Source organism: Podospora anserina, chromosome 2 (genome assembly GCF_000226545.1).
Source record: "Podospora anserina S mat+ genomic DNA chromosome 2, supercontig 2".
In the NCBI taxonomy this organism is placed as follows: Eukaryota; Fungi; Ascomycota; class Sordariomycetes; order Sordariales; family Podosporaceae; genus Podospora; species Podospora anserina.
Genome location: NW_001914858.1, coordinates 4,024,367 through 4,051,931, shown reverse-complemented (window position 1 = coordinate 4,051,931; position 27,565 = coordinate 4,024,367). Strand labels below are relative to the sequence as shown.

The 27,565-nt window shown below is 53.1% G+C and overlaps 10 protein-coding genes across 10 annotated transcripts; 3 read left to right on the top strand and 7 right to left on the bottom strand.

Annotated features, from left to right (window-relative positions):
• Positions 1-508: 508 nt before the first annotated feature.
• PODANS_2_11652 (uncharacterized protein) lies at positions 509-1,621 on the bottom strand (the record flags this gene model as incomplete). The annotated part of the gene is made up of 1 exon (XM_001911946.1): positions 509-1,621. The coding sequence occupies one exon, from the start codon at positions 1,619-1,621 to the stop codon at positions 509-511; it is 1,113 nt and encodes a 370-aa protein (XP_001911981.1).
• Positions 1,622-1,827: 206 nt separating this feature from the next.
• Positions 1,828-2,841, bottom strand: PODANS_2_11650 (uncharacterized protein; the record flags this gene model as incomplete). Its single annotated transcript, XM_001911945.1, has 1 exon — positions 1,828-2,841. The coding sequence occupies one exon, from the start codon at positions 2,839-2,841 to the stop codon at positions 1,828-1,830; it is 1,014 nt and encodes a 337-aa protein (XP_001911980.1).
• A 405-nt stretch (positions 2,842-3,246) lies between these two features.
• PODANS_2_11640 (uncharacterized protein) lies at positions 3,247-4,065 on the top strand (the record flags this gene model as incomplete). Its single annotated transcript, XM_001911944.1, has 1 exon — positions 3,247-4,065. One exon carries the CDS (start codon positions 3,247-3,249, stop codon positions 4,063-4,065), a length of 819 nt encoding a protein of 272 aa, XP_001911979.1.
• A 156-nt stretch (positions 4,066-4,221) lies between these two features.
• On the bottom strand, positions 4,222-5,923 carry PODANS_2_11630 (uncharacterized protein; the record flags this gene model as incomplete). Its single annotated transcript, XM_001911943.1, has 4 exons — positions 4,222-4,592; positions 4,644-5,188; positions 5,303-5,457; positions 5,723-5,923. The coding sequence occupies 4 exons, from the start codon at positions 5,921-5,923 to the stop codon at positions 4,222-4,224; spliced, it is 1,272 nt and encodes a 423-aa protein (XP_001911978.1).
• Positions 5,924-7,991: 2,068 nt separating this feature from the next.
• On the bottom strand, positions 7,992-13,452 carry PODANS_2_11620 (uncharacterized protein; the record flags this gene model as incomplete). The annotated part of the gene is made up of 2 exons (XM_001911942.1): positions 7,992-8,223; positions 8,288-13,452. The coding sequence occupies 2 exons, from the start codon at positions 13,450-13,452 to the stop codon at positions 7,992-7,994; spliced, it is 5,397 nt and encodes a 1,798-aa protein (XP_001911977.1).
• Positions 13,453-14,995: 1,543 nt separating this feature from the next.
• PODANS_2_11610 (uncharacterized protein) lies at positions 14,996-18,016 on the bottom strand (the record flags this gene model as incomplete). Its single annotated transcript, XM_001911941.1, has 2 exons — positions 14,996-15,883; positions 15,941-18,016. Coding segments are annotated over 2 exons (2,964 nt in total), but the record flags the coding sequence as incomplete, so codon positions are not given.
• Positions 18,017-20,491: 2,475 nt separating this feature from the next.
• Positions 20,492-22,704, top strand: PODANS_2_11600 (uncharacterized protein; the record flags this gene model as incomplete). The annotated part of the gene is made up of 3 exons (XM_001911940.1): positions 20,492-21,584; positions 21,628-22,110; positions 22,187-22,704. The coding sequence occupies 3 exons, from the start codon at positions 20,492-20,494 to the stop codon at positions 22,702-22,704; spliced, it is 2,094 nt and encodes a 697-aa protein (XP_001911975.1).
• Positions 22,705-22,835: 131 nt separating this feature from the next.
• PODANS_2_11595 (uncharacterized protein) lies at positions 22,836-23,534 on the bottom strand (the record flags this gene model as incomplete). Its single annotated transcript, XM_001911939.1, has 1 exon — positions 22,836-23,534. One exon carries the CDS (start codon positions 23,532-23,534, stop codon positions 22,836-22,838), a length of 699 nt encoding a protein of 232 aa, XP_001911974.1.
• Positions 23,535-24,777: 1,243 nt separating this feature from the next.
• On the top strand, positions 24,778-25,288 carry PODANS_2_11590 (uncharacterized protein; the record flags this gene model as incomplete). Its single annotated transcript, XM_001911938.1, has 2 exons — positions 24,778-25,083; positions 25,154-25,288. 2 exons carry the CDS (start codon positions 24,778-24,780, stop codon positions 25,286-25,288), a joined length of 441 nt encoding a protein of 146 aa, XP_001911973.1.
• A 724-nt stretch (positions 25,289-26,012) lies between these two features.
• Positions 26,013-27,233, bottom strand: PODANS_2_11585 (uncharacterized protein; the record flags this gene model as incomplete). The annotated part of the gene is made up of 2 exons (XM_001911937.1): positions 26,013-26,326; positions 26,417-27,233. 2 exons carry the CDS (start codon positions 27,231-27,233, stop codon positions 26,013-26,015), a joined length of 1,131 nt encoding a protein of 376 aa, XP_001911972.1.
• Between the last annotated feature and the right edge of the window lie 332 nt (positions 27,234-27,565).

Here is a 27,565-nt window from a genome sequence, read left to right as displayed (position 1 = left end):
GAAGAGACCTTGGAAAGATTATCAACACGCCTCCAAAAATGGTCAACATGCATTATTAATTCGCTTCTATTCCGAATTTGATTCTCCGCTACATACACCCCCTCTTCTACGAAAAGATCCCACTCTCTTCCCCCCCTCCCCCTTCCATTAACCCAACCGCCATGAAAGCCTCCCTCCGCACCCTCAACTCCTCCCACCTCCTCTCCCTCTCTTTTATCTCTCCCCTCACCTCCTCCCTCGTCCAAACTTGCGCCTTCCCCTTCTCCTTTGTTTTCGCTCCAAATCACAATCCTTTTCGCTCGACTCCCAATCAACCGGTGATGCCACATCCACCGTAAAACAGGCAGCTCCTCCGCGTCCGCATCAGGGTACTCGTCCTTTACATCACGCACGGGCGGCCTCGCAAACACTTTATCCGCCATATCGTTCAGAGGGTTTCCAGATAACTGCAGCAATTTTCCCTGTCTCTCTCATCTTGTGACCTCTCAAACCAATCACGTGCATACCATCAATTGTCGTGTTCATACTTTGCCCAGTCCTTGTAGTCCGGGTTAGGGGGGAGTAAAAAGCGGTCAAGATGCCTTCCCAACTCTTCCACCAACCTGAAGTTCCAGAACCGGGCTCTTTTGACGCCCCTCTTGTCGCTCCCGGCCGCCAAACCTTCAAAGTGCCAGGTGTTGATGCAATCGTAAGTATACATGTCTTTCCGCATCCTTCCCACTGTGGGCTCGCCCTCTCGGCCCGTGAATTCAAAACAAAGAAACACATCAGAGAGCACGTAGGCCGTGAATTGGTTACGCCGAGCGTAACTAGCATCATCCGTCATCGGCCACGTCGTCAGCCTTTTCATCCTGTTGTCCATGAGCATAGTAAAAAAGCACTTGATGGCTAATAGCTTCAAAACCGGGAGGCCACTTGCACCAGTTGGGCGCGAATCCATGTTCAGGAGGCCCACCAGGTCCTTAGTGACTAGGTTCAGTGGGCCCCTCGCCCATAGAAGATAGATACACACTCGTGCCGCTCTTTGAGCTTGTCTCCAGAATCTATACCCAGTGTTGTTGTCCGGTTTAGGGCCGTCGAAATACCAATAGGGATGGCCAAGCGCATCCATTCTGTTGCGAGCAAGATTCCAACCGGGATCGAAAGGATTGAAGATTTTGCCAGGAGGCCGAAGAGGCCCGCCTGGAAGATCAAGGTAACCTTCTTCCCAAGGGCAGGCAAGTCTCACTTCACGGTCATCCCGCACCGCCCTGAAAACATGGGCCAGTCTTCCTGGACTGGAGGTTACAGAACCGGAGCCCTCCCTAGAATCGGCGTTTTCCTCGGAAGCGGCATCTTCCTCGTGACCTGAGCACTCCCCGTGGCCTGAGTCCTTCTCAGGGTCAGCGTCCTCCTCAGAGCTGACCTCCTTTTTCGAATCGGTATCCTCCCCAGAGCTGGTGTCCTTCTCAAAAGCAGGGTCCTTATCAGAAATAGGATCCTTCGCGGAACTGGAGCCCAAAAAGAGAGGTGGGTGGTCATCATCCTCGGGGGTGTGGGGTGGTTTATTTTTCTGGTTCGCTGACTGCGTCTGGTTATTGGGCTGACTGACCTGAGAGCTTGCCCCAGGCTGTGAGCTCATATTGGGAACTTGAAGATTGCCCTGGAAATCCTGATTGCTGGCCGTGAATTGTTGATGGCTGGTTTGGGGGGGGGGGGGGGGGGGGGATTCTAAACAAATTCTAAATTTTCCCCTAAATCAGTGCCACTCCCATCCCTCAAGTTTTAAAAACTTTCACCTGGTTTTTCCTCTCGAAAACCTTTTAAGGAAGGCGAATTCCCATTACTCTATGACGGGGTAACAGCAGCTTTGCTGCTCTTCCTTCTCTTGAGCTTCCCCGGACCGCCCGGGATTTTGGGGCTTTTGGTTTCCTTGCCCGTGGGTTTTGATGTGAGAGGACTGTCGGCCACTTTGGTGTTGATTGTCGGGAGCTTGACTGGTAATGGCTTGGCAGCCGCAGCCGCAGAGAGGTTAACTTTGGCTCTGCCGGTGGAGGAGAGGTGAAATTCGCCCGGCCGTCCGGTGATGGGGTTCTCATCCATGTACTGATCGCCGTATTGCTCATGAAGATAGAGAGCTTTTTCAAAGTCGCGGGTTGTGGGGAGACCGATGTCGCTCTGTTGTCTTGAACCTTGAGATTGTTGCTGAGCAGAGGCCGTGATAGCTTTGACAGAATTGGAGCCTGCCGTGGTAGTGGAGGGTTGGTTGTAGACACGGCCAGTTGCAGGAGACCAGGCTTGGACGGAAGCTGAAGACGGAAGAATATTGCTGAGGAAGTTGGAGATGGTTGCCTGTACATCGCAATAACAATGATTAGCATCGTGTCGAGGCCCAGCAGGCAGCCGAAAGAAGATCAGCAAACTTACGAGTCGAGCGCTCATAATGTCAGCAAAGCTGGGAGCCATGTGAATATGCTCTCCAACAATATAGTATACCGAGTGGACAGCGATCTCATCCTCCTCGCCCTCTCTTCTCTTGCGGCGTGTCTGTTTGTTGATTACCCAGACGCCAGTTCCCGCGCCGGGGCCTGTCTCGGCTGGCTCCTGGGCAACGATGAACTCGAGGCCAGACATGGTGCGCAAGCGGCCCTCAAAAGCCTCTCGGGTGGCCAGGAATTGCATCATGTTGGGATTGTTGAGACCCTGCTGAAAGAGAACCTCATTGTTGGAGGTCTTGTCGTAAAAGGGCGAGGTAGCGAAGTAGTAGAGCACACTGTTGTTGTGGATGCCCCCCTCGAACTCGACTGGGCCGGTGAAGCGGATCTCATCCAGAGGATCGCTCCTGGAGGAGGTGGTTGCCATTGTGCACTGCCGCTTAGAATTTTGCTTGTGATGATAGAAGGTAAGCTACTCGTCCAAGTAGGAGAAGAAGGGGGAGAATGTTGTCGGTCAAGGGAGGTTGGTCGAGAAGATGGTTGTAAAGTTTCGAGTTTCAATCAGCAGAAGAAGAGAGCTCCAGAAAGTAAACAGCGGCGGGCAGCTCCCCTGCAGTCCCGATGCCCCGCAGACCCCTGCCACCTTCCAGAACGTTGGGTAAGTGGGGCAGCCTGCAAGCCCCCAGGATGCACATTCTTGGCACCTTCCCCAGTTCAACGACTTTCTGACGTCGCGACTTCCTTCCTGTCAACATTCACAAACATCCAACCCCGGAAGTTGCGACCTTCCAACCACCTATCTCCCCCACCAACAACCCTGCAACTAACTGCCATGGACCTCCTTTCCACAGTTCGCAAAACCGGCTCCCGCGGCGGCGTCAACTTCTCCTGGGACGAAGTAGCCACCTCGGCCCACAGAGAAAACTACCTAGGCCACTCCCTCAAAGCCCCCGTGGGCCGTTGGGCCAAAGGCAGAGACCTCAACTGGTACGCCAAAGCCGACGCCACCGCCGCCGACTCGAACGAGACAGAGGAAGAGAGAGCAGCCCGCGAGCGCCGCGATGAGATTCGCAAGATCAAGGAGGCCGAGGAGGACGCGATTGCGCTGGCTCTAGGGCTACCTCCCCCGGTGAGGAATGCCAGCGGGGCGAACGCGGTGGAGGTACCGGCAGATGGACCATCGGCGAGGGTAGTCAAGGGGCCTGCGAGGGCACTTATGTATGAGGAGGAAGAGAAGGAGGAGGAGGATAAGAAGGGGTCAGAGGCGCCGCGAGACATGGGTGACAGGGAACACAGACATCGGCACCGGCATCTCGATAGAGACGAGGACTCGGAAAGACGACACAGGAGGAGACACAGGAGCCGGGATGGTCATCGTGATCGCAGTCGCAGCAGGGAACGAAGACGGGACAGGCCAGACGGGGAAGACAGGGAGCGAAGACACCGCCGGAGGAGTCGCAGCCCAGAACGCGACGATGATCGACACAGCCGCAGCCACAGATCAAGACAAGACGACAATGATGGACCTAGATTCACCCGCGAATCCGGCCAGCGCAGACACCGGAGTAGAAGTCGAAGCCGGAGCAGAGATAGGCACGAAAGGTCCAGGCACCACGATCGCCGGCGCAGCAGAAGTCGGGGCCGGCGCTGAGTATTCACAGCTTATCTTCACAGGCATCGGTCCCATATGTGAATTAACGATATCATATTCTTCATATCTCATAAAAAGCCGCGGTCAGCTACCTGTGTGAGGCTTCCAAGTCCCGTGCTTGCTAAAAAATCCCATTCGCCGCCCTCAACAACCACTTTACGCACCAGCGACATCCTTCTTGACAAGCTTGGCCCGCTCACCATAAGCCTTGGTGGCATAATCACCGCCGTGTACAATCAGATCCTCAGGCTTGTAGTCGAACTTGCCCGACAGGTAGCTCTCCAAGATGGACTTGGTGCCGAGAGCGTACCTCTTCTGGGCATCGAGCGAAGTACCAGACATGTGGGGGACCATGGCGTTGCCACCACCAAAGGGGTTCTTGGCCGTCCGCAGTACGTGGTCGGCAGGAGCGGGCTGGGGGAACCAGACATCACCGCCATAGCCGCGGAGGTGGCCAGACTTGAGCGCCTCGGCGACGTCCTCCTTCACGACAATGGCGCCACGGGCAGTGTTGACGAGCCATGAGCCTATCATCTGTTAGCTATCACCTTCTTGGTCCTGACATCAGAAAAACATACCAGGCTTCATCTTGGCAATCAAATCCTTGTTAAACAATCCCTTGGTCTTCTCGTGAAGAGGGCAGTTGATTGTGACAACATCACACTGCGCAAGCATCTCCTCGAGCGAGTCCACCCTGCGGCAGCCAATCTCCTTCTCCTTCTCAGGGCTCAGAGGCTGGTAGTCGTAGTAGAGAAGCTCCTTGCAGTCAAACGCCTTGAGGCGGCGGAGCACACGCTCACCGATGCGGCCAACAGCCACGGTACCGACGACCTTGTCCTCGAGATCAAACTCATTCTTGGCCGCCTCGGCAACATCCCAACGACCTTGCTCAATCATCTCGTGAGCGGGGACGAAATTCCTGACAAGAACAAGGATGGTCATGACGACGTGCTCGGCAACGGAAACAACGTTGGAGCCGGTGACTTCGGCAACCGTGATACCGCCGTTGGTCTTGTTGGCGGCGTTGAGGTCGACATGGTCGGAGCCGATGCCGGCCGTGATGGCGAGCTTGAGCTTCTTTGCCTTGGCGAGGCGCTCGGCGGTGAGGTAGCCGGGGTGGAATCTGTTTTTTTGTATCAAAGCATCAACATCTTGTGAGGCTCATCAGACCCCCTTTTTTTTTTGGGTGTGTGTGTGTGTGTGTGTGTGTGAGAGAGAGAGAGAGAGAGAAACATACGGAGTAGTAATGATAACCTCGGCGTCGACCAACTCCTTGTCAAAAGTAGAGTTCTCCCCCTCCTTGTCAGAAGTCGTCACCAGAGTGTGGCCCTGGTCCTCGAGCCACTTGCGGATTCCGAGCTCGTTCTCGGTGGTGCCTAGGAGGCCGGGGACCTATTTTTGTGTTCCGTCAGCCTTCGACTCCCTTTACACACCCCACATGCCACCGGCGCCGAACACACGGCACGGGATGGGTATCCCGCCATTGCATGTTTGCCCCACTTCCCCGAATGTATGCCGAGACCACTCTAAGGTAGGTGTGGTGTGCTTCCCCAGATTGAACCACCAGACCCCGCATTTGACATTCCTCCATACTGCGAAAGTTGAGAAGAGGAGAGAGGGTAAGGAAAGGAAGGAAGGAAAGGGGCGGTTTAGTTACCTCCTCAGCGTGCTTCCCACCATCGTACAGAACGGCAAGTACTTTGACCTTTTCACGTTGCGTCGTTAGCAGGCGGGTTTGTTGGAAGAGAAGCCGAGTAGCAGCGGGACGAGGGATCGAAAGGGAGGATCGTAGTAGGGAAGGGAGGAGGGCAGAAGAAGAAGAAGAACGAGAGGCCAGACGGGGGATGAAGAATACCATTTTGACTTGTTACCGTTGAAGAAGAAGTGTGTGAAATAGAAGTTGAATGAACCAAGAGTACCGGCAGGTTGAGGATCAAACGGGAGGGCGGGAGAGGAGTTGATCTCTTTATATAGATTCTGAGATGGTTGGACTCGGCGAGGCGGGAGTTGTAAAGGACGGGACGGGACGTACGATGTATATCTGTTGCGTGTAAGTGGTGGTACTGTTACCTTGACGCAGAACAAGCACCGAGGAGTAATTGAATTGAGATTGAAGAAAGAATGAGCAAGAGAAGGGGGTTGATATTTTGAGAAGAGGGAAAGAAGCAGCGAGTATTTATGCATCCAAGTGATTGCCCCCCTTTCTCTAGCGATTAGCAGTTCGATTAGTTAGTTCGTGATCATCTGCCATGCCTTTCTCCTCCTCTTCGCTCTCAGCAAAAACCGATCGTGTATCACGTTCGATCGACTCCCGAAGCGACCTCTAACGGTCATTCCCCTCATCTTGGAAAGGAAGAAAGGAAGGCGGTTGGTTGGAGGGAAAAAACAAGGGATTCGGGAATGTGGAACAGAACCAGACAACGCCCCCAATTCATACAGTTGATGATGGTATTTGCCAATCGGTTTCCTATTCGTCAATGGACGGGTGGATGAATTAGGGGAATGTCACACGCTTGAAAACTAGGAGGACTGGACTTACTGTGTACACCTGAAGGAAGAAAGAACCTCGACTCAACCGTTGAATGTTGAGTATCTCTCATCCAGAGTATGAAATCAGTACCAGAGCAACAGGCAAAGCACTCTGAAAAGGATTCAATGACGATAAGGTTGAGAGCCGAGGTCAACCTCTAGGCCATACATCGATCATTGGTGTAGTTCGCCGTTTGACCCTCCGATCCGATGCCCAATTCACACAGACCATCCCGTCACCTCAACCCCTCAAGGTCCTCACTAACCCCTCACCAAAAAACCTTCCCATCATCAAAGTGACATCTGCAACGCACTGTCTCTCTTCAACCGCTCGGTCAGTTCATTCCCGTGCCTGGTGGTTTCCGGTACTTCAAAACGAACGGCATTCTCGGTCTTCACTCGGCATTTGCCCCCCCCGAGTACGACTAACGCCCCCCTTACATCCCATCCCCCCTGCCCCGCTCTTTCCTTTCTTCAATGACGCCCGAAGCGGGGTAACGTATCAGTATGGCTAACGTCGGACATTCAAACTCCCATCATTCACATTAGGTACGCCCTACAAAAAAAAACATGGTAGTAATCGGCCTTTCTGATCACAGAATACTCTCCTAGGAAAGAGTTGTCTCTCGGTTACAAGTGTGAGCGTGGTGGAAGAGGTGTGTTTTGTGTGGGGGTAAGTTCATCCCGAAATAGATAAATCATAACAAGTTGTCAATTCAGGGATGGTTGAGCACCTACGTACTTGGATACCTAACTTGTGTGTACTATTGCCGACACCGTGATGCCCACACACTCACTACCTAGTGCCATCAACCTCCTGATGACAACCATTCGCCATCTAGAAATAAGAAACACCCCGAGCAACCACCGAGACTGAATGCACAATAAGCTTCCTGTCAAAGTTCGTCGCATGTCCGAACTGCCATTCCGCCCACAAGGTACATGCCTACCGTGACCTGTCGTTCAAGAGTCCGGAAGCTGACACTGGAAGAACTTATGCGGAACCCACCCCGAAACCACGGAGGTCTTGTGCCTGTCAGGGGCAAAGCAATATCCTAGCGCCACACTCTCTCTCATAACACAAAACATCCTCGCCTCCCGCTCTTACCCAGTGCACAAACAACACACCGAGCACACCCCGACGCCAACATCTGATCTTCATCTAATAATGTTTACATGTATTCCTACCTACTGCGGTATGCACTAATCCAGTTCCTATCCGAACCCATCAAGTCTCATCCTATCCCATCCCGAAATTCTCGCAAAAGAATCCAGAAACCATTGCTCCGTGCTCATGTATAGCCAGCTAGCCCTCTGTGTCTAAATCAGAACTCCAATGTCCTGCATACTCTATCCCAACAACACCCTCACCTCATCCTCACCAATAACTAGCCCGTTTACTCGGCTGCTGCCCCCGCAAACCGTCCCTCGGTATACGGCGGCGGCGGAGCAGCAGCAGCAGTACTAGCGGTGCTCTGCTGCGTACCAGCCCTAGGAACACCCTGCTGTCTCCCCGAGGATGGCAAAACCGAACCACCCCCGGAGGCACTCCCAGCATTCCCACCCTCAGCCATCCAACCCACAGCCTTGGCCATCATGCTCGGAAAATACTGCTGAATAAAGCTCTCCCTGTCATCCCCAATGTTAGCCCCCATTCATCCATCCCCATCCCAACCCCCTAGTGAGAACTTACGTATAATAACTATGCTTCGCATCATGCTCCCTCACAAGATTATGCGCCAGCTCATGCGCCAACACAACCCACCACCAAGTCGTAGCCTCCACCCTCTTCTGCCCCTTCAACTCCCTCCCCACCCCTATCCCATTATCCCCCACAGCACGATGAAGCTGGTTAAAAAACCTCAAATTGCAAAACACACTCCCGTTCGCATTAAAAGCAATCGTCCCACCCGTTTCATCATAAAAGATATGTAGCGCCTTCGCCGGCAACCGGTAAATCTCCCCGCAGTCACTCAGCAACAGCTCAAACTGCTTGATTTCGGCGATATTGTTCGCCAAAAAGGTTGAGGCGTCAGTGGAGATGTCTTTGGAGATAAAGACTCGCATTCCGCGGGGGGCCTCCGCCGCGAAAGTGATGTTTTGTGCCGGGGTGGTGTCGCAGTAGACAGCCTTTTCTTTGACTTCCCTCTCGGTAGGGGGAGAGAAGAGGCTGGTCGAGTCGTGAGCGCGGGTCGAGTTGATCGCGTTGAGCAGGTTTTGCTGGACGACTGCTGGGGAGGTGACCCGGCCGTCGTCTGCTTTGCGGGTTTTGTTTTCTCCAGAGGAGACAGGGCGTTTGGTGTCTCGTTCAGGTTGGGAGGGAGGTGCAAAGTTTTCGAGTTGCCTTTGTTGCTCGCCGTCATCCCCGGTGTCCAGTCCCAGCCGTCTGGTCAAATCAGAAAAGAAGCCCCTTCTGTATTTCTGTTGTTGCGGCGGAGGAGCCAAAGCATGGTCATCTTCGGGTGAATCGTGGAAGGCACCAGGCATCTGATCACGAGTGGGCGTCTTAATCTCTTGACGCGCAGCCTCTGCCGCACGATTCTGTTCCCACTCCTGTTCCCGCTCCCGAATCTTGCTCTGTTCTGCCTCGAGAGCCTTGCGTCTCGCTTCCTCCGCGATTCTGGCCTCAGCAGCCTTGGCACGCAGGATACGATCGACATTGTACCCACGATCCCGTAACTGAAGCAACCCAAGCTTCAGGAACGGCTCAAAAAAGAAGTAGGCCGACTGATTCGGCCTGTTGAGCAAAAGTTGGCAGATGGCCTGCCCGACCTGGTACATGTCCGGCTTATCATCTTTATGTTCAGCCGCAACATATAGGATCCAGCAGTTGTCGCCCTGGGTGCTAGCCGCAGAGCGCTTCTCCTGATGATACTTGTTGTGTCCCTGAAGCGACCGCCTCAGTCCAACCGAAGACACAGAAATGACCTGAAGATTCGCTTCCAACCACTTCGCATCCCTCTTGACCAGCTCCCGCTTGTCCTTCGCATATTCATGCAAGAAGATCTTGGACCGCTCAATCACATGCTTTCTCAGCCACTCTGCTCCATCCTGTCTCGATCTCTTGGTGCCAACCAGAATATGCTCCTTGACTCGACTCCCCAAGTTCTCGGACCCAAGTGCCTGGTAAAAAGCTTCAAGGGCTTCATCCTCCGGCGCACACAGCAGCGAATCTTTAAAGAGCCTGTAACTGATGTAATCATCCAAAATGACAATATCAGCCGGCGCAGCCAGTACATAATGCTTCACCGGCGCATCCTCCTCCTCATAACTCGTATCATCCGACTCCTTCGGCTTACTAGTCGCCAACTCCATCGACCCCAGCAACCAAGCCGACGACCTCATCTTCCTAATCAACTCCTTATCCTTCCTCAACGTGCTCCAGTCATCAGCCAGCGATCTCAGCAGACTCAGATACCTATCCGGACTCTGCATCACACTCAGCAGCCGGGCCGGCTCACTGCACGCCAGCGTGGCAATCTCATGCTTTGTCGGCTCCGTCCGCGCCCCGCACTTGAACAAGAACGCATTGGCGTTCTGACCAAAGTCAACAAAGTCAAAAATGTCCCCGTAGGTGGTCGAGTTTCCAAGGTAACAGTTCTGGGGCTTGACATAGACAATCGACTCCTCTGCCTTGGTGCCGAATCCAAACGATGTGCCCTTCTTTCTCACCACCGGGACGATGGCAGCATTCTTCAGCTTTGCCAGGGCGCTCATGTCAAGGTCCGCGAGCCGACTGGCAAAGTACTCAAAGAGAGCAATAGCATTACTGCGGTCCTTGGGCGGGTTGGCCAAAAGCCTGTCGACGCAACGCGCCATGTCGGGGTCGCGCCGAACACCAAACTTCGGCGCATGGTCATGAAGCTGTCTCCGGAGGATCTTGTGACCAAGAACAGAAGCCCGCTCATTGACAAAGCACTGCGATGGGGAAACCAGCGCCTTCTCATCACCCTCAATCGGGAGGATAGCCTTGGGAGTCTTGGAGATGTCAAAGACAGCATACCCATTGACCGAGTGGTTCTGAATAAAGTAGGTCATAGATTTTCTCCGAAGCTCCTCGTCTGTTGAAGCCATCATGTCCACCAACTCAGAAACCGAAGGATAAGGTCGCAGACCAAGCGTGGCGAGGAATCGCCCCTCTTTGCTGGTGGCCCTGAAGCTACCTGGAGGTCCGGGCCATTGGATAATAGGCAACCGCAAAGCCCGGAGCGTATCCTTTGGCTCGAATAGCTCAGAAACCTTGTAGAGACGTGACGTGCCCTTTGCGGGCTCCATGCCACGAGGTCCATCCTCGGCAGGGCAGAGAGCTGACTCTCTCAGCTTCTTCAAGTCAGCAGCAGGGATATCAGCTTCGACCGAAGCAAGGTACCGAATAAGTTCCATATGGCTCCATCGTGGCGCGGCTCCTCCGGCAGAAGTAGGTGTTGGACTCAACAGCCGCGTGAAGATGGTGTCCAGATCAACTGTCTTTCTCACTCCAAGGGTCGTGAGGAATTTCTCCTTGACATTGGCACACCCCTCGAGCGTTGGCAGATCATCAAACAACTTGACAGAGGGAAAGAAAGCTTCGTTTGGCTTCTTCATGCCCATCTTGGTCGGCATAACCGTGATGTTCCGCAACGCCGACTCGACCGAGGACTTTGAGCTTGGGCTGAGGTTATCCCAGCTCTTTGAAAGCACCGTCAAGACCTGAACCGCGAACGAAGCATTCTTCATCAGATTCTGCTCCTCCTTTTGTCCGGCAGATTCAATCAAAAACCGAAGCCACGGCACAATCCCCAGAGGCTCCCACCCGAGAGCGCGAAGCTTGACCTCAGGAATACCAGCCGTAAAGGCATGTGGCAAGCAAGTCGGCGGCACTGGGAGCGTCGCAGGAATGTTCTTGTTGTGGTAGAACAAAATCGTGCCCAGTGTGACTATCTCACCCGAGTCACCACCCTCACTAACAGTCGCGACAGCAACATCCAAGAGTCGTCTAAGGTCGGGCTGAGAATAATCTACAGCGGCAGCGGCATTCGAAATCCACTGAATAAAATGTCGAAGCTGGTCCTTGTCCATCGCCTTTGAGCCCAGCTCTTGACAGATATCGTCAACGGTGACATCCTTGATCAGCTCAAACTCGATCAACTTTTTGATGAACAGATCATTCTTCATCGAGTTTAGAATAACCGGAATTCCTCCAACAAACTTGCTGACCACCTCAGACGAGTTTCGGACCTTGGAGGTGGACAGGACACCTCTCGACGAAAACACCTCAATCGTAGGACGCTTCCAGGCAGTCCAAAAAGCCTCTTCAATGAGCTCGCCCACCTGAGCGCTAGGCGTAGAGTCCAAAAAGGTGTATGTCTTGAGGATATGGAGAGCCTCTGGCGCGAACTTCTCCACATCAGCCAGCGGTGGCCCCTTTTTGTTGTCGGTAGACAGTCGCTTGAGCTTCTCATCCAGGTCCGCCATCTCGTTGATAAAAGCGAGACGGGAAAGAACGCCTGCCACGCGCAACATATCCTGATTCCATGTCCGTACCCATCGAGCATTCAGATCGATAGCCTCGCGCTCGACAGTCGGGATAACCGAGGGCGCAAAAATATGCATACCAGCACCAGTCGTCTGGGCAGTTGGGAAACCAATGAAGACACGACCACCCGGCTTCTTGCTAGGCAAAACTGACGCAAAGATATCGGCCACCTTGGCAGCCTGGCTGGAGGCAGACATCTCCGACGCAACAGTCTCATCATACGACGAAGTCAAAATCGACAACTTCGTCTCCTTAGGTGGCGGTTTCTTGGTAGCTCGCTCTAGCTCAGCAGAAAAGTTGGCACCAACATTCGTCTCGATCGTAGCTGCAGTAACCCGAAGAAAAATGGTCGATGTCGACAAAGCCGTGAGATCCTCGGCAATGGAATCCTGTACAACCTGCTCCTCCCTAGCAGCCTTTCCTCTCAGTCCCGCCGCCTGGGAAGTAGCCGAAGTAAGCTTCGAGAAGAAACTCCTGAGTGAGGGCATCTCAGAAACATGCTGCTCATTGTTCCTATTGGCCGCAACCGCCTGGGGCTTCCACCCGATAACACTCATAAACGTCCCATCAATCTGTGTGCTTGTGCGGCCGGCCGCCTTCAGCTTCATAAGCCCCCCCTGTGCTCTCGTCTCCAAATCCCTCGGAATAGGAACCCCCAAGCTTGGCGACGACTTCTTCTGAAGTGACAATATCCTCCAGTCATCAATCCAAAACTCCACACTGTCCAACGCAACAAACGTCAAACTGGTAGCAAGGAACTGGCTAACCGACAGCAAATTCGGCAGCGGCGTCGTCGTATTCCTGTAGTCCAGAATAAAAGCCGTGTCCTTGGTCACCTGCTCCTGCGGCAGCGAATACTTCTTCGTAAACAGCGCGTTCCCCTTCCAGTAAAACGCCATCGCCTCGCTCCCCGAGCTGACAAATGGCTCCTCGCAGTCGGCAAAGACACTGTAGAACCCAACCCCAAAAGCGCCAATCTTGGTCTCATCCGGGTTTCCCTCCGCAATCCTCTTCAGTCTCGCCCAGTCTGTCTTTGTAAACGGCTGGCCATCGTTCTGCACCACCAATCGTCGGAGGGTATGGTTCTGGACGGCATGTTTAAGCAGCTCGGACTGGTTCGTCGTCTGTGGAAGCGGGACGCTGATCGAGGGTATTGTCTCGAACTTGACCTTGACTGTGGTAGCTTGTGCATCGGCGGCGTTCTGGATCAGCTCTCGGAGGGTCGTCCACTCCCCAGAGTATCTCGCCAAGACCTTGTCGATTAGGGCGCGGGTATCGACAGTGACCGCTTCTTCGTCGTCACCATTGCTCAAGGCTTGCGCACGAAGCCGTGCGTAATCCATGGCTTTTCAAAAGCGGTTGGAATATCGGTATTGGTGTCCTGGGGCCGATGCCGACAAGGTTGTATTACTGGGGTGCTCGGAAGGGAAACAAACTGTATTATAAGGAATCCGATCGTGAAATGTGTTCTCTTCTTCTTCTCTAGCTGTAAAAGTCGAAAGGAAAACAAGGCGAAAGCTTAAAGGAAAGAGATCGAAAAGTCCTAGGAATTCGTTGACCGATAGAGCCCTTGGAGGGGCTTGAGCTTGCTCAGCTGCTGCACCTTGAGGGACCAGAAAGACACCAAGGCTGCAGGCTGCAGATGAGGCGGCGAGGCCAGTGACGTTGGGCGTCTCAGCGGCAGGCAATGCGCCTTATCACCCTCTTATCGCCCGCCGCCCTCGGAGCAACGACGCTGGAAGCCCACCAGGTTGCCTGGCTTTGTAATCAGGTGAAAGCCCACGCGGGTGAAAGAAACCTCCCGAGGAAAGGAAGAAAGCACTGGAACAGCTATCGTACCTCAAATTCTACTGTTGCCTGAATTTTTCGGACATCAGAAGATATTCAGAGACAAGATGTTACAGTTGTTGTAGCTGTAGCAGTTGTGTAACCCTAACCCTCATCGTCCCTTTACCCCTGAACTTGGAGAGATCGGATTTCTCTCCAACATTTGGGAGGAGATGCTGATGCCACCACAAGAGATGGGCGTTTACGCCACTCGCTCATGTTCTTTTAGCACACTCAGACGACCATGTTTCAGTTACGCCATCATTCAGCCACACCGAAGGTTTCCACAACCTCATGCCAGTACCAGCTTCGAATCAAGCTGTCTTAGTGATGATTATTTGTCCAGTATGGTGGTGGTGTCACGTTGGATTTACTCAATCATTCTACTTGGGATCACACAAGCCACTCATATCATCAGCTGGAATGGCAGACACAACAACTAGCAACTTCGATTGTTTCACTCAACACACACTCATTTTTATTCCCCAACACTAATACGTATCGACTACTCACGGGTGTTAACTAATCAATCATTTGCAACAAAACAATACCACCACATGTCTGCCCTCAAACTCAAACAGCTCTCCGGCAGAGCACGCACCCAGCACAACTTTCATGCCTAACCATCCTAACGGTATAGTCTTCCCTTATCTGCCTTGATAGTTTTCCTCGAGAAATGCAGCAACCAATAAAACAAAACAGCCGAGACCAACGACATAAAACTCGATTATTGCGCTCCATTTCCCCTTTGATGCTGCGTAAACTGCGCCTGAACAATAAGAGGCAGAGTATATACTCTTTTGCCCCAATACAATGCTTTCCCCAGTATCCCGAAAACTCCCCATCCCAATTACACGAAATGCAAGTTAAACACGCAAATATGTACAGTAAACCAAGCAATCCTTGAGCTTCCACGTTGCCGTTGTGCCATTCGTCCTGTCCGATGACGACTGAAAACTGATGGCCGTATGATAAATAAGCGCAGACTGGTGAATAAGCTTGCCGCAATGGCAAGAGACCGATATGGGGCATCAAACGTATATCGTTTACCCTCCTCTTCTAATCGCGAAGGTGTTCGCGAAGGTGATGCCGCCGCCCATTCGCCCCAGCCGGCGCGTAGGCCATACCAGGCACGGCAGGATCCGAACTCGCCGCAGCGGCAGGACTAGTCCCCCTGCTGCCAGCACCACCTCTTCCAGGTCTCGGGCTGGGCATCACCCCTCCCATAGCGCCTATCCGCGGGCTGCGCGGGGTGCTTCCTCCCCTCGTTTCCCTGCGGCCGCTCTTGAGCTGTTGATTCTCCGTCCTCAAAAGATCCAGCTCCCTTTCGCGATCCCGGACCATGTCCTGTAGTTCGGCAAGTTGACGCTGATGATAAGCCAGCTCATTGGCTGCGTGAATCTGCTGAATCTTGACGATATTCTCGTTGGCCCGCGTAGTGAGAACTGCAATCTCTTCCCTGAGCCTCTTCATCTCGTGGTTCTGCTCCTGTTGATAACTGGAGGCGTTCTGGTAATTCTGACGGACAAAGTCGGCTTCGTTTGACAAGGCAGCAGCCTTCTTCTCAGCCTTTTCTGCCCTGGCTTTGGTTTCGGCGAGTTCCTTCTCGAGCTGGGCAAACCGGGCAATGTCGGGGACGGTTGACTGTTCCATCGCCAGTGTGGCCTCGGCAAGCTTGAATTCAAGCGCCTTGTTATGCTCCTTGAGCGACGCGACCTCGGCCTTGACATTCTCGAGCTTCTCCGTGGCTGCTGCCGCGACCTTGTTGGCCTGCTTGCATTCCTTCTCAAAGTCGGACCGGTCGTTGAGAGCTTCTGTATATCTCACGTGAAGCGTGTTGAGGGTGCCTCTCCATGACTCAAGTTCCTTCTCTAGAGGATCAGTATGTGCACGCAACTTCGCGTTCACGGTGCTGAGATCGTCAACCCGGTTCTCAAGCTTGAATATCTGGAAATGCCAGTTAGTTTTAGGTCTCCAAAATAGCCTCATGGGGAGTTTCCTTACTTGGTACGCCATACCCTCCAACTGGGCAACCGGCACTTCGGCCATCTCTGCCGACCGCTCGTTATTAACAGGGTGGCGCGCTAAAGTGTCTCTCAGCAGCTCAGACATGGGCACCGAGGACGAAGCTCGCGTGGTCTTTCGACGCTTCGACATCATGTCTTGGTCATCATCCAAGGGACGCTTCCGACGACCCAACTCGCCATTATCAGCTTGAGTTTGGGGTTGTGACTCCCACATCTCGTCCACGCTGATTGGGAGGGGTTGAGACACGTAATCAATATCGTTCTCGGGGTTTTCCAGAAAGCTGGCAAATGCGGCGGCAACCTCATGAGGTGGAGGTGCGTATTCAGGGTCCTTGAGATGCCTGACCAGCAATGCGGTCACCTGGCAAAGCGCATTGCTGATCTCCAGAGGTGACATATCGGGATACGAAGGCATTTCACGGAGCTGTAGTAAAATGTGCTCCAAAGAGCAAATGGTGGCGAGGGACAGGAATATTGTCGATTCGCAACTGAGCTTGGGAGGCAGGTCGACCTGCCTGGCTTCATGGTCGAAGAGAATGACGACATCGAGTTGCCCGCCAATCTTGGAAAGATCTTGGCCAGCTTCTGCCACAATCACCCTGGCCGCCTCGCTGACGTGCTCCGGCGACTCGGTACTCAAGACTGCATACGTCTTGTTCAGCTGGGACAAGGGAACCTCTTGTGCGACGATTTCCTCAAGGTATTTCAGGGTCCTTCCTGGGCGTGCCACGATTAAGATGCGGTCGTTGAGCCACCGCAGCGTCTTGAGAAACTCATAGACAAAGGAGAACTTGCTGTTGGAATTGATAGCATGCTTCAGCATGCCTTCAGAGTTGAGTTGATGGAATGTGTCGTCGTCGAATGCTGGGAGGTCAACCAGGTCGTTCAATCGCCTGAAAAAGGCATCAATCTTGGCCGTCAGAGCATCGTCCGGAGCTTGCAAGCCTGGTTCGCAGTAGACATCGCCAAACTCAGTCATCGCCTGCAGGTTTTGAGCAATAACATCGACATAGAGCGACCGGGTGTTGGCCGCCATGGGTAGAGTTACCACGAATTGTCGAAGCTCAATAGAGTTTTCATCGATGTCGTGTGCCGCGTCGTGATCGGAATCCACCTCGGCGGTCCCCAGTGGTTGTACATCGTGAACCGAGAACAGAGGGTTCGACATGGCTGGGCCTTCGCCTACACCGTGTGAGAGATCCACAGAGGTCGTTAGATCCGACGGAGCAACTGTCGTTGGTAAATTCTCATACTCCATCTCGGTGTTGTGCTGATGATGGCTGCCGATAACAGGGAGCTCGGTAGAAGAAAGCGTGAGGGCTTCTTCAGGGTAGTGGCTTTGTGGGGCCTCAAATAAACTGCCATCGTGAAGACCGATGGCTTCTCGCAATTCTTCCACTGCGTCACGCCGAGGAAGGCTCCGGCTTGATATTGGTACCGCAATGGGGGGAGAAGGACCTGGACCTGGACCGGCCTCGGATAAGATTGACGGCTGCGGGTGATGTAAATGGGTCATGTCGGACATTGGAACTGCAGGCTCTGTGTGCTGCAACTGGGCTTCTTCCGAAACGGGAAATGAAGATTGTTGAGGTTGTGGGGGTGGTGGAGGTTGCGACTGAGCCTCTTCCGATACTGGAAATGAAGGCTCTGGGTTATGCGACTGGTGGACTGCCAACTCTGGCTCTGGCTCTGGCTGCGGTTCTGGTTCAGGTTCTGGATGCAGCATCCAGTCTGGTAGGGCTGATCTCAGATCTGCGACAGCGTCGGACTGCTTGCCAGATGGCGGCGTTGGCCCCATTTTGATTCGAATGTTGTTGGAGACTGGTCGTAATGTTTCAGTTTCTGATCGTTGAGGGAGAGATTGAGTAGTGGGGAAGGTAGAACTGCGCGGCGGAACAGAACCGGAACTTGCGGCTCTGGCCAAGCGGGTATCACTGACAGGGGGTTTTGTGGTGTTCGCTGTTGGAAACCAGAGTCCTCTCTTTTTGCGCCGTTTCGGGAACGAACTCTTCGACCCTTTGGCTCGACTCCTGGCTTTGAGTTCGAATTTGGTTCAAGTGGCTCGAAAGTGGCACAAATGGATCTACCAACTGCGCTTGCTGCGACTGCCAACTGGAGCTCGAGATCTCTGGTGAGGTGACCTGTGGTGAATCAGCTCGCGGCGCGTTGCTCACACTTGGGATGGAGGAGTTTTCGATGGGTGCAGGCGTGCGGCGTTGTTGGCTAATCGCAACTTGACTATCTCGATTCACTTCGCTGCCTTGGTAAGCCTCAGCCACAGCGGACTCCACTCCACCAAAGGGGTCGTTGCTGAGGTGAGGGTAGTCGGGCTGCGTCAAGAACCCCGACACGGAGCTGCTCTGTGAATGGTTATTCTCGTCTCGAAACGCCTGTGGCGTGTTGTGGTTGACAGGTTGATGTGATGGATCAGGTTGGCGCGATGGTATCAGAGACTCTGATATCGTCCCCTCGTCGTGGTCCAACGTGTTCGATACTTGAGGTTCTTCTTCCCGGCTGGACTTTTGTTGCTCCTTGCGCTGTTGCTCTTCTTGCTGGCTCTGCCCCACCTTCTGCTGGTGCTCTTCGACCTGCTGCTCACACTCTGCCTGCTGCGATTGTTCGCTCGCGACTTGAGAATCCAACGCTTGTTGCTCCTCACGCTCGAGGGAACCCACTCTCCGTCCTTGCGATTGGCTAGCCAGCACAATCTCCGGGATCGTTGAACTGAGCTCCGACTCGCCAGTGGCTTGGGAATCAGGTATGGTTCGCTGGTTGAGAACCTTTCCAGATGAGGCCTCGTTGCTATCGGTATGGGATGTGGAATCGAGCTGACTGCTGTTTTGAGACGAGAGCTGAGATGCTGTAAACAACTGATAGTCGTTAGGATCCACTTGTGACGGCAGATGAATATCCAGTACAAGCTGCCTCCCTGCCTTGTCAGGAATATTATCAACTTCAACCCCAAGCTCTAGCTCTGGCGATGTATAGCCCGAGTCGTCGCCCTTGGCCCTCTTCGAAGGTCTCGCGTCGTCTTCCTCGTTCTCGTCCTCGGCGGCTTCGGGCAGAGAGCTTGCTGATCGCTTTCTGCTCTCCTGACCTTCCCCAGCGAGGAGCTTCTTCTTCTTCTTCTTCTTCTCGGCCTCCCACTCGTTGATGGCTACCTCGTTTACGTGCTTGGCAGGCTCCTAAGAAGAGGAAACACCCCATGGCGGTTAGCGCGTCCCCAGGGAATTGAACGAGACAAGCAGCTTTGACAGGCAAGCTAAACAGCACAGGAATCATCAAGTACCCAGGTTGGATCGTAGGTCAGCCCCTCGGGGCTATCCTCCCAGTCTATCAAGTACAAGAGCTTGCCGCGCTCGACCTTCTCGTCGAGGATGCTGCGGACTTGGTACTCCTCTTCAGGAGTGGGATCGCGTGTGGCCTTGCGATGTCTGGCTTTGGGCGGTTTGGACTTGGCCTTTCTTCTGGCAGGCATTGGCAACCTTTTGACAGAATGGGCAAGGCTGCCAGTGGGCTTCCGCGACGGGACGCGAACTCGTATTACAGACCGGCGACCAAGCGCCTTGGTGATTGTCTTGGGTATTTGGGAAGGCTGCGACAGCCGGGCCTTTGGCACCGAGTTGGCCACGCTTTGGCAAGGGTCCTGTCAATTGAGTACACGCGTTGATTGGTCAGCCTTACCTAGCCCGGGAGGTCTCTGGGAGGTCACGTGCTCAGGCGCTTCGCTTGGCTGTGGGCCGTCCAAGCAAGTCTCTGGTTGCGGGTTTGCAAGCGTTTGTTTTCGCGTCGAAGCGGTTCTTGGTGCTGGGATATCTGGGTTCGCTCACGGCGCTGGTCAGTCTATTTCTTTGTTTGCAAGCCCGGCCCCGGCCCCGGTTGGTTTACTTACTTGCTTGTTTGCTGGCGGAAAATGGTGCTGGCAAAAGAACGGAAATGGAAAAGGTTGTGGGCTGCAAGGTAGATAACATATAGGTCTCTCCTCGCGGGTCAGGTTAATTCAAGGTCTTCTCAAGAATTTCACCTGCCCGCCAGCTTACAGTGGCTCCCTTGCGGCTTGGAAGATTGATGGCCGACTGTCGACAGTCGACAATGAAGAGTAGATGGCCCGCCTGCTCTGTTGAGCCACGATATCAGAGGAGTCTACCTATCAGGCCGAATCACATCTTAGCTTTAGACTGCGGAGAAGATTATTCCATGACCTCTTCATCAAGCAGCAGGCAGCAGACAGGCAACATCGGCAAGAAGCTAGTTCTGGCCGTTGAGACTCGGCTGTAACGACAAACGCTCAGAAACCAGCCGTTCACACAAGCCAGGCTACACGAGCACTCACCTGTGCAAAGGGACTTGGGATCACAGATATGTATGTAGTTCGCGTCATGCCCCTCACACCCAAAAAAGGTTTGATTCATGTTAAAGTTGGAAATGTGGCCAATCACTCATCTCTTTCTTCTCTTGGCCCCCTCCTGGACATCACCTGGCTCGGTTGTTTCAGGGACTACTGTGTCATCTACGCAGAGTATCACTGATGGCGAACCGAGTCTCCTATCTGCGTTCACCGTACCTGCTGCTTTTCCGACTTCGGTGTTTCAGAACTACTATGGTTCGTAGTCACAAAAATACGCCCTCGGGTGATCCTCGAAAGCTGACCTTGACTGTCTTGATATCAGTCACCCCTGGGCCGACCACGGACAGTCAACCTCAACCCGTGATTATTGACCCGGTGTCAAACGTGACCTTCCCTTTTAACCTCACAAACCCAGACAGGACACCGACTCATGGTCTGGACCCAATTCTGTATCCCCCAGCTCTGGCCAACCTGACATACAAAGATGCCAACACCCTAGTCCACGATGCCATCAACTCAATCTGGGCCATCTTGGAAACCAACACATCAGACAACTGCTCCAAATGCACAGCTTCCCTGTTGGTCGGTCAAACCGTGGCCAGATTTGCGCCTGCGTGGTTGCCTGAGGTTATGATATCCCTTTGCATTGGGACAGGATTTCAAACAGCAACTGTGTGTGAGCAGACATACCAGGCCGCCACTTACGGCGCTCCATGGACACAGGTGTTGACTTTTGCCAATGTATCGGGACTGGATGGACAGTATATCTGCGCCTGGCTGAGTCCTACTTTCTGCCCTCCACCTACAGTCGTTCCATATAAAGTCCATTTTCCAAAACCAAGGCCGGAAAAAACCAAAACACCATCCAGGAGCGGGAAAAGAGTCAAGGTTCTGCACCTGTCGGACCTTCACCTGGACACCCGATACAAAACTGGTTCTGAAGCAAACTGTACTGCTGGGATGTGTTGCAGGATCTCCTCAACCAACTTTGCGAACTTGAACTCAACTCAAGCTGTTATCAATCAGCCGGCACCACTTTTTGGTTCTTACAAGTGTGATTCTCCCTACTACCTAGCACTTGCCGCGCTCCAATCCATTCAGCCCCTGACTGGTGTTTCAATCGAGAACCCACCAGCGTTTACTTTGTACAGTGGCGACTTGGTTGCCCATGAAATAGAAAGTGTGAGCGGAAGAGAATATGTACACTCCACGGAGGTGTCCGTTTGGCAAATGTTCAAGGCATACATCGGGGGGCCCATCTATGTGGCACTTGGTGTGAGTTTTTATGTTGTCTCCTCCATTTATCTCTAGTGAAGGTGGTCAAGTTACTCACGAAATCCAGAACCACGACTCAGTCCCAACCAACCTCGAAAGTCCTCATTCCATCGACCGCAACGGGCCTCTCGGCCAACAGTTCTCCTGGCACTACGATCATATCTCCAAGCTCTGGGAGCACTATGGTTGGATTGACAATGCTACTCAGACCCAAGCTTCTTTGCATTACGGCGGCTACTCTATTGGCCATCCGCTGGGCTTGAGGATTATTACAATCAACACCGATTTTTGGTACCAAGCCAATAATTTTGCATTTCTACATGCTGACAACCCAGACTACTCGGGAATTTTCTCCTTTCTCGTCGAAGAGCTTCAGAAAGCTGAGGACGAAGGCCAACGGGTATGGATCATGGGCCATGTGCCCACCGGCTGGCAGGGCCAAAATGCTCTCCCTGGGGGGTCGGATGCTTTCTATCAAATCATTGAGCGATACTCTCCGCATGTAATTGCTAACGTGTTTTTCGGTCACACCCATGAAGGCACGTATTTGATTCTTGATATTGCTACAAGAGCCTCCAAACTGACTTCAATTCCTGCCAGATCAAGTTTCCATTTTCTACAGTAACAATGGAACTTTACAAACAGCATATGGTGCTCTTGTTGCGGCATGGACCGGCCCCTCATTGACCCCGTTAACCAACCTGAACTCGGGTTACCGCCTGTACGAAGTCGACACTGGCACATGGGAAATATTCGAAGCCTACACTTACTACGCTGACGTCAACACCTTCACTACTCTCAATGGTACCGGGCCAGTCTTCCAACTCGAATACTCTACACGCGAGGCCTACAGTCCAGCGGCAGACTGGCCCGAGGGCGAACCTCTAAACGCCACGTTTTGGCATCGAGTCACAGAAGCTATGGAAAAGGACAAAGGGCTGGTCAGTCTGTTCAACACCTACCAAGGGAAGAGTAGTATCAGGAGTCCAAACTGTACAAGTGATGCTTGCGCAGCAGCGAAGATCTGCTACATAAGGAGTGGCAGCACTGCCTTGGGAAGAGCTTGTCCGCAAGGCTTTGGCAGTGTCCAAAGCCCATACACCGGCGTCAACTTCTGATAAAGACTGTCTTTCATAGAAAAGAATAGATCGTGTGTTGTCTCCTAAACGCCATATGTTGCTGCCAAAGTACATCACAACATCCCAAACCTAACAGAAAGAAACGCCCGTCTCAAAGCATCCCCAGTCATCTAGAAGAAAGCCACCAACCCCAAAGCAAGCCCCCACATCAACCCCCTCTTGAGCGTCAAGCTCCCCGCCCCAGCAGTAGCAAAAGCAACCTTCTCCTCCGTCCCAGTAGGCACATTAACCCCCGCCGGGGCAGCAGCAACACCAGCAGCCGACGCACCACCACCCTCAACAACAGCCTCCTCCCCATTCCCATCCCCAGACTCACCCAAGAGACTACCGCTCAACCCAAAGTCAGGCCCCTCCCCAGAAGCAACAAGCTCCCAATCACCATCCCCCTCCCATTCACCCCGCGAAACAGCCGCAACCCGTCCCGGCTCACCATTCACCGCAGCACCAGCCTCAACCTCAGCCTCAGGCGCAACAGTAGCCCAAACACCATTGCCCACCACAACAGCAGCCTCCGTCCCCAAAACATTCGGGCAAGTGATCGTAACAGTCGGCTCGGCGCACCCGGCACACTTGACGGCAGTCTGGACAAAGTTGGGGGGGATCCCGCTCTCGGGGACAGACCAGAGGTTGGCATCGCCAGTGAACTCTTGCATAATCGTATAAGCAGCATCCCAGGAAGAGCTCGCGTCGGCAGCGATAAAGTTGACGACCCATTCACGGGTAAAAGTAGGCTCGGGGGGGTCGCAGGAGAGGAGAGAGGCGGAGTATAGTCCGTCGGTGCCTATCCACTCACTTTTACTCTCCATCATTAGACAACCAGTCGATATATATCACAGAAAGGGGGGAAGGAAGCTTACGACATGACGATGATGAATTTAAAGAGTCTAAAAAGAGTGTAGTAGTAGAAGAACAAGTCAAAAAGAGTGACTGAAGTCAAAAGAGGGTGTCTGTCAAGAAAAACAAGAAAAAACACAGAGAGCGACTACGGTTGAATGATCCAAACCTTGAGGAAAGAAAAAGGAGAACAAGAGCTCGCCATGGTGGTCGTGTCTATCGTGGCTTATATGCCAGAACAGAATCACTCGATCACCCATCTCTGATTTGAAACTGTTACCTCCCACGCCTGAGTGATTTGGACGGCCGTCCCGAGCTATGTTGTGGTGTCTTGGTTCGGGAATGGGGGCATATTGAGAAGCATTCCTACGTCGTCGGTGAGGAAGCGGGAGACGCGACCACATGAGGGACTGAGCTGGGACGAGTCTGAGACGTCGAGATGCCAGTGACGAACACAAAAATAAACCAGAGCGTAGGGACCAGATAAGAGTCGCGTTGAAATGCACGTACAGCAGCAAGTGTTCAAGAATCATCACAGTGATGGAAGTTGGGCAGCCCGGGCCTGGATCACAGATCGCGAATGCCAACGACACCACGAGAAGCCCACATCAACAAACGTTGCAAATCACAGCTTGACGGCAATGACTTGATTGATAGCAGAGCAATCGCAGCACTTGGCAGCAAAATCACAGCAATCAATCGTAATTCTTGATAATCCAGGTCCAGAGAAGCCCTCAACCAGCCCCTCCATCCCCATCATCAACAGCAAACAAAAAAAAATGTCTCCAATCATTCAGCATTTAACACCCACAGAGGAAAAGGTGCAAAACTTCCTATCAAGGATTTCAATCTCCGGAGCGCGACTCTCAAACGAGGGTCAGGCAACCAGACGCCGTGGGATACTAGCGACGGTCGTGGCAGCTCCGTGAATACTTTTTGATCTAAAGAAGAAAAAGAAGAAACCGTCAAATTCGCACCGCAAAATCTAAAGATATACCCCAAAACTTTTCAGTGGGATCCGGGTCTGTGCTTTTTTTCTCGGCGCGACACGGCGCCCGCTTTTTCGCCCCACACACATGTCTGTATCTTATCTGAATCTTATCGCACCCTGCCATCTTCCACCGCCTTCTCCAGTCGCCGCAGTTCAACCATCAACCCATCATCACCACCCTTCCCGTCCTCCCACATCCCCCCATTCCCCTATAACCCCCGCCCACAATGCCCTCAGAAGACTACCGCGCCGCAGTCCCCGGCACCCTCAAACTAAAAGGCGTCTCCAACAACCCTGCCGCCATAAAAAAGAAGAAGAAAAAATCCAAATCCAAACCCTCCGACCTAGAAAAGAACCTCTCTACCGGTCCCCCAGCAGACAAACCAACACCCGAACCCACCCCCGACTCAGAAAAACAACCCCAACGCCGCTCACCATCCCAAGAACCACCACCAGAAAACGGGGAGAACGATGATAATGACCCCCCAAAGACAGAAGCAGAGCGCAGGTTCCTAGAGGCAAAGCGCAAGAGGGTATGCTTCCACCCCCCCCCACCACCATCCCATCCTTCAATGCTGTAACTGACGGGTGTTGTATCAATAGTTACAAGAACTCACCTCCTCGGGCAAACTCCGCCCCGAGCTCCTCAAAACCCACAAGCAGCGCGTCGAGGAGCTGAATTCCCACCTCTCCAGGCTGAGCGAGCACCACGATATGCCAAAGATTGGGCCCGGTTAAATCACATCACGCCTGTTTGTTGTTGAATGTCCGGGAAAAAGGGGGCACATTCCAACTCGAGACATTCACCAGAGACACCTTGTTTACATTACTTCTCCATGCTATTTTCGATACCCAAAATCACTCTCATAGCGGCCATAATAAATAAAGCGAGATCATGCGCAATCACTACCTATACTTTTGGAGTTGCCAAAACATGGCAGAGGCTAGGGATTCGAATGATGGAGAGAGATATAATTCGTAGGATCACAATCTCACTCATGTCTCTTTTTGTAATGTCAATAGTATTCCTCTATCATCATGTCAGCATAGCTACAGCAAAAAGCTGCTCCCTACCCATCCATTGATCCCTCTAATCCACCAATTATAATACCCGTATATATGTACATTCCCTCCCTTCTCTCTCTCTGTGCGTGTGTTTGTGTTCCATCTATGCCATATGTTTCCCTTTTGTTACCATGTGTATATCCCTCCCGTAATGAATGTGATGCCTGCGCCGGCCGTGAATGACGCAGTACGGCTCGCCAAGAAAACAGGAAATGATGAACCCCAAGACCCTGAAAATAAAACCAAGACCCATTGCGATGCAGAACGACAGAAAGAAAAGAACCACCATCAGAAAGAAAAGAGCCGCCACCATGAAGCACCCCAGCTCAATGCCCGCCAGAAAACAAACAGGGGGCCCCCATTCCCACCCGGTTTGCGTCCGCACCAATTCCACCCACTAAATCAGAAACATGCCCATCGCAGCAATAACACCCGCCAACAACGACCCCTTTTGCTGCTTCTGCATCCCGGGAGCCCCGTTCTGGAGGCTAGGGGTAACAGTCGGCTCCTCAGCACCCGCTGGCGTCGTCTCTACCGGGATGTCATAGACAAAAGTCGTCGATGTGACAGTGATGACATTGCCATTGGAGGTCTGAGTGAAAGTGGTGACGATAGAGCTAGAGGTACGTCTCGTGTTGGTCGTGTTGGGAGGAGGCGTAGAAGTAGACGTCTCCTCATCAGGCAGGATGGTAGAGGTCGTCAAAGTCGTTTCTATGATGACTATTAGCAATCACCTCCAAATTCATATCAACGAGCAAAACGTCGAGCAAAACGTCTGGGGGAAAAAAAAGCCGAACGTACCTCCATCAACCGCAGAAGACAACACCTGCGATGAAGAGGACGACGACAACGACGAAGAGGACGACGAAGCCATAGAGGTGGAAGACGCACCAACAGTCGTCCGCGGCACAGAAGAAGAAGGGTCATCCGGGGGAAGAGTGTTCCCTGTGGGACTCGTGAGGGACGTACCAGGTTGTGTAGTAGGAGTAGGCTCGGGAGTGGGCGTGGGAGACGGCTTGCTGCTGGGAGTGATGACCGAGGTGCTGGTTGGGGTGGTGGTGGTGGTCTCAACTGGGGGCACAGAAGTAGAGGACGTTGAAGTTGTGGGCTCGGGTTCAGGCACGCTAGTGGAGGTTTCGATCGAGGTCGAGTTCGCGTCCCGCTTGGCCAGTTGGACAATGGACGTTGCCAAAGCCGCATTGGCTTGGTGAACGGCCGCAACGGCATCGCGCTCCGATGGCCAGACACCGTCCTGGAACTTCTCGGGGAAGTACCGGTGGAGAAGGTCGTGAAGAGACTTGGGCGATGCCGCGTTCAGTAGAGTTGAGAATGATGAATCCCTTGAGGCATCGGCGACCTCTTGCTGGCCTTCGGCCTGATGGCACGGCATCTTCCACCGCGGGTGAGGGCCGGCCATGGCCACACCGGTTAGCACCAGCCATGTGAGGCCCAAGACTAACATGGCTCTTCGGCAGAAAGTCATGGTTTTGCGTCGAGGTTGTGGTTGGCCGTCCTCGAGATCTTTTGGTGTCTGAATGGCAGCCTTCTCGTCGATGTCGACAGCGGGAACTGGCTCGTAAGAAGGCGGCTTACCACCGACTGGGCTTGAAGGACTCATGGCTGTTTTTGATAATGCAGAAGAGGAGACGATCAGGTGGGGGGGGTGCCGAATAGCTGCAGGAAGAGTCCACCGTGATGTATGGCGCTGAATCTCCGCGCCTATGGAAAAGCTTGCCGCCGATGTATCACTCGCACTAGTCTAGGAGATGCCCAGTATCAGACTGCTTGTGTGGTTGTGTGCTGGACGAGACAGTCAGCGACCAGTGATCCAGTCCATGCAACGTCTGGGGTTTTGGTTTGGTTTGCGGAGTTGAGACAAGCAGAAATCAGGTAAGGCCAAGTCCAAGCAGGGAAATCGGGCAGGCACTACGACAAATGTATGACAGACTG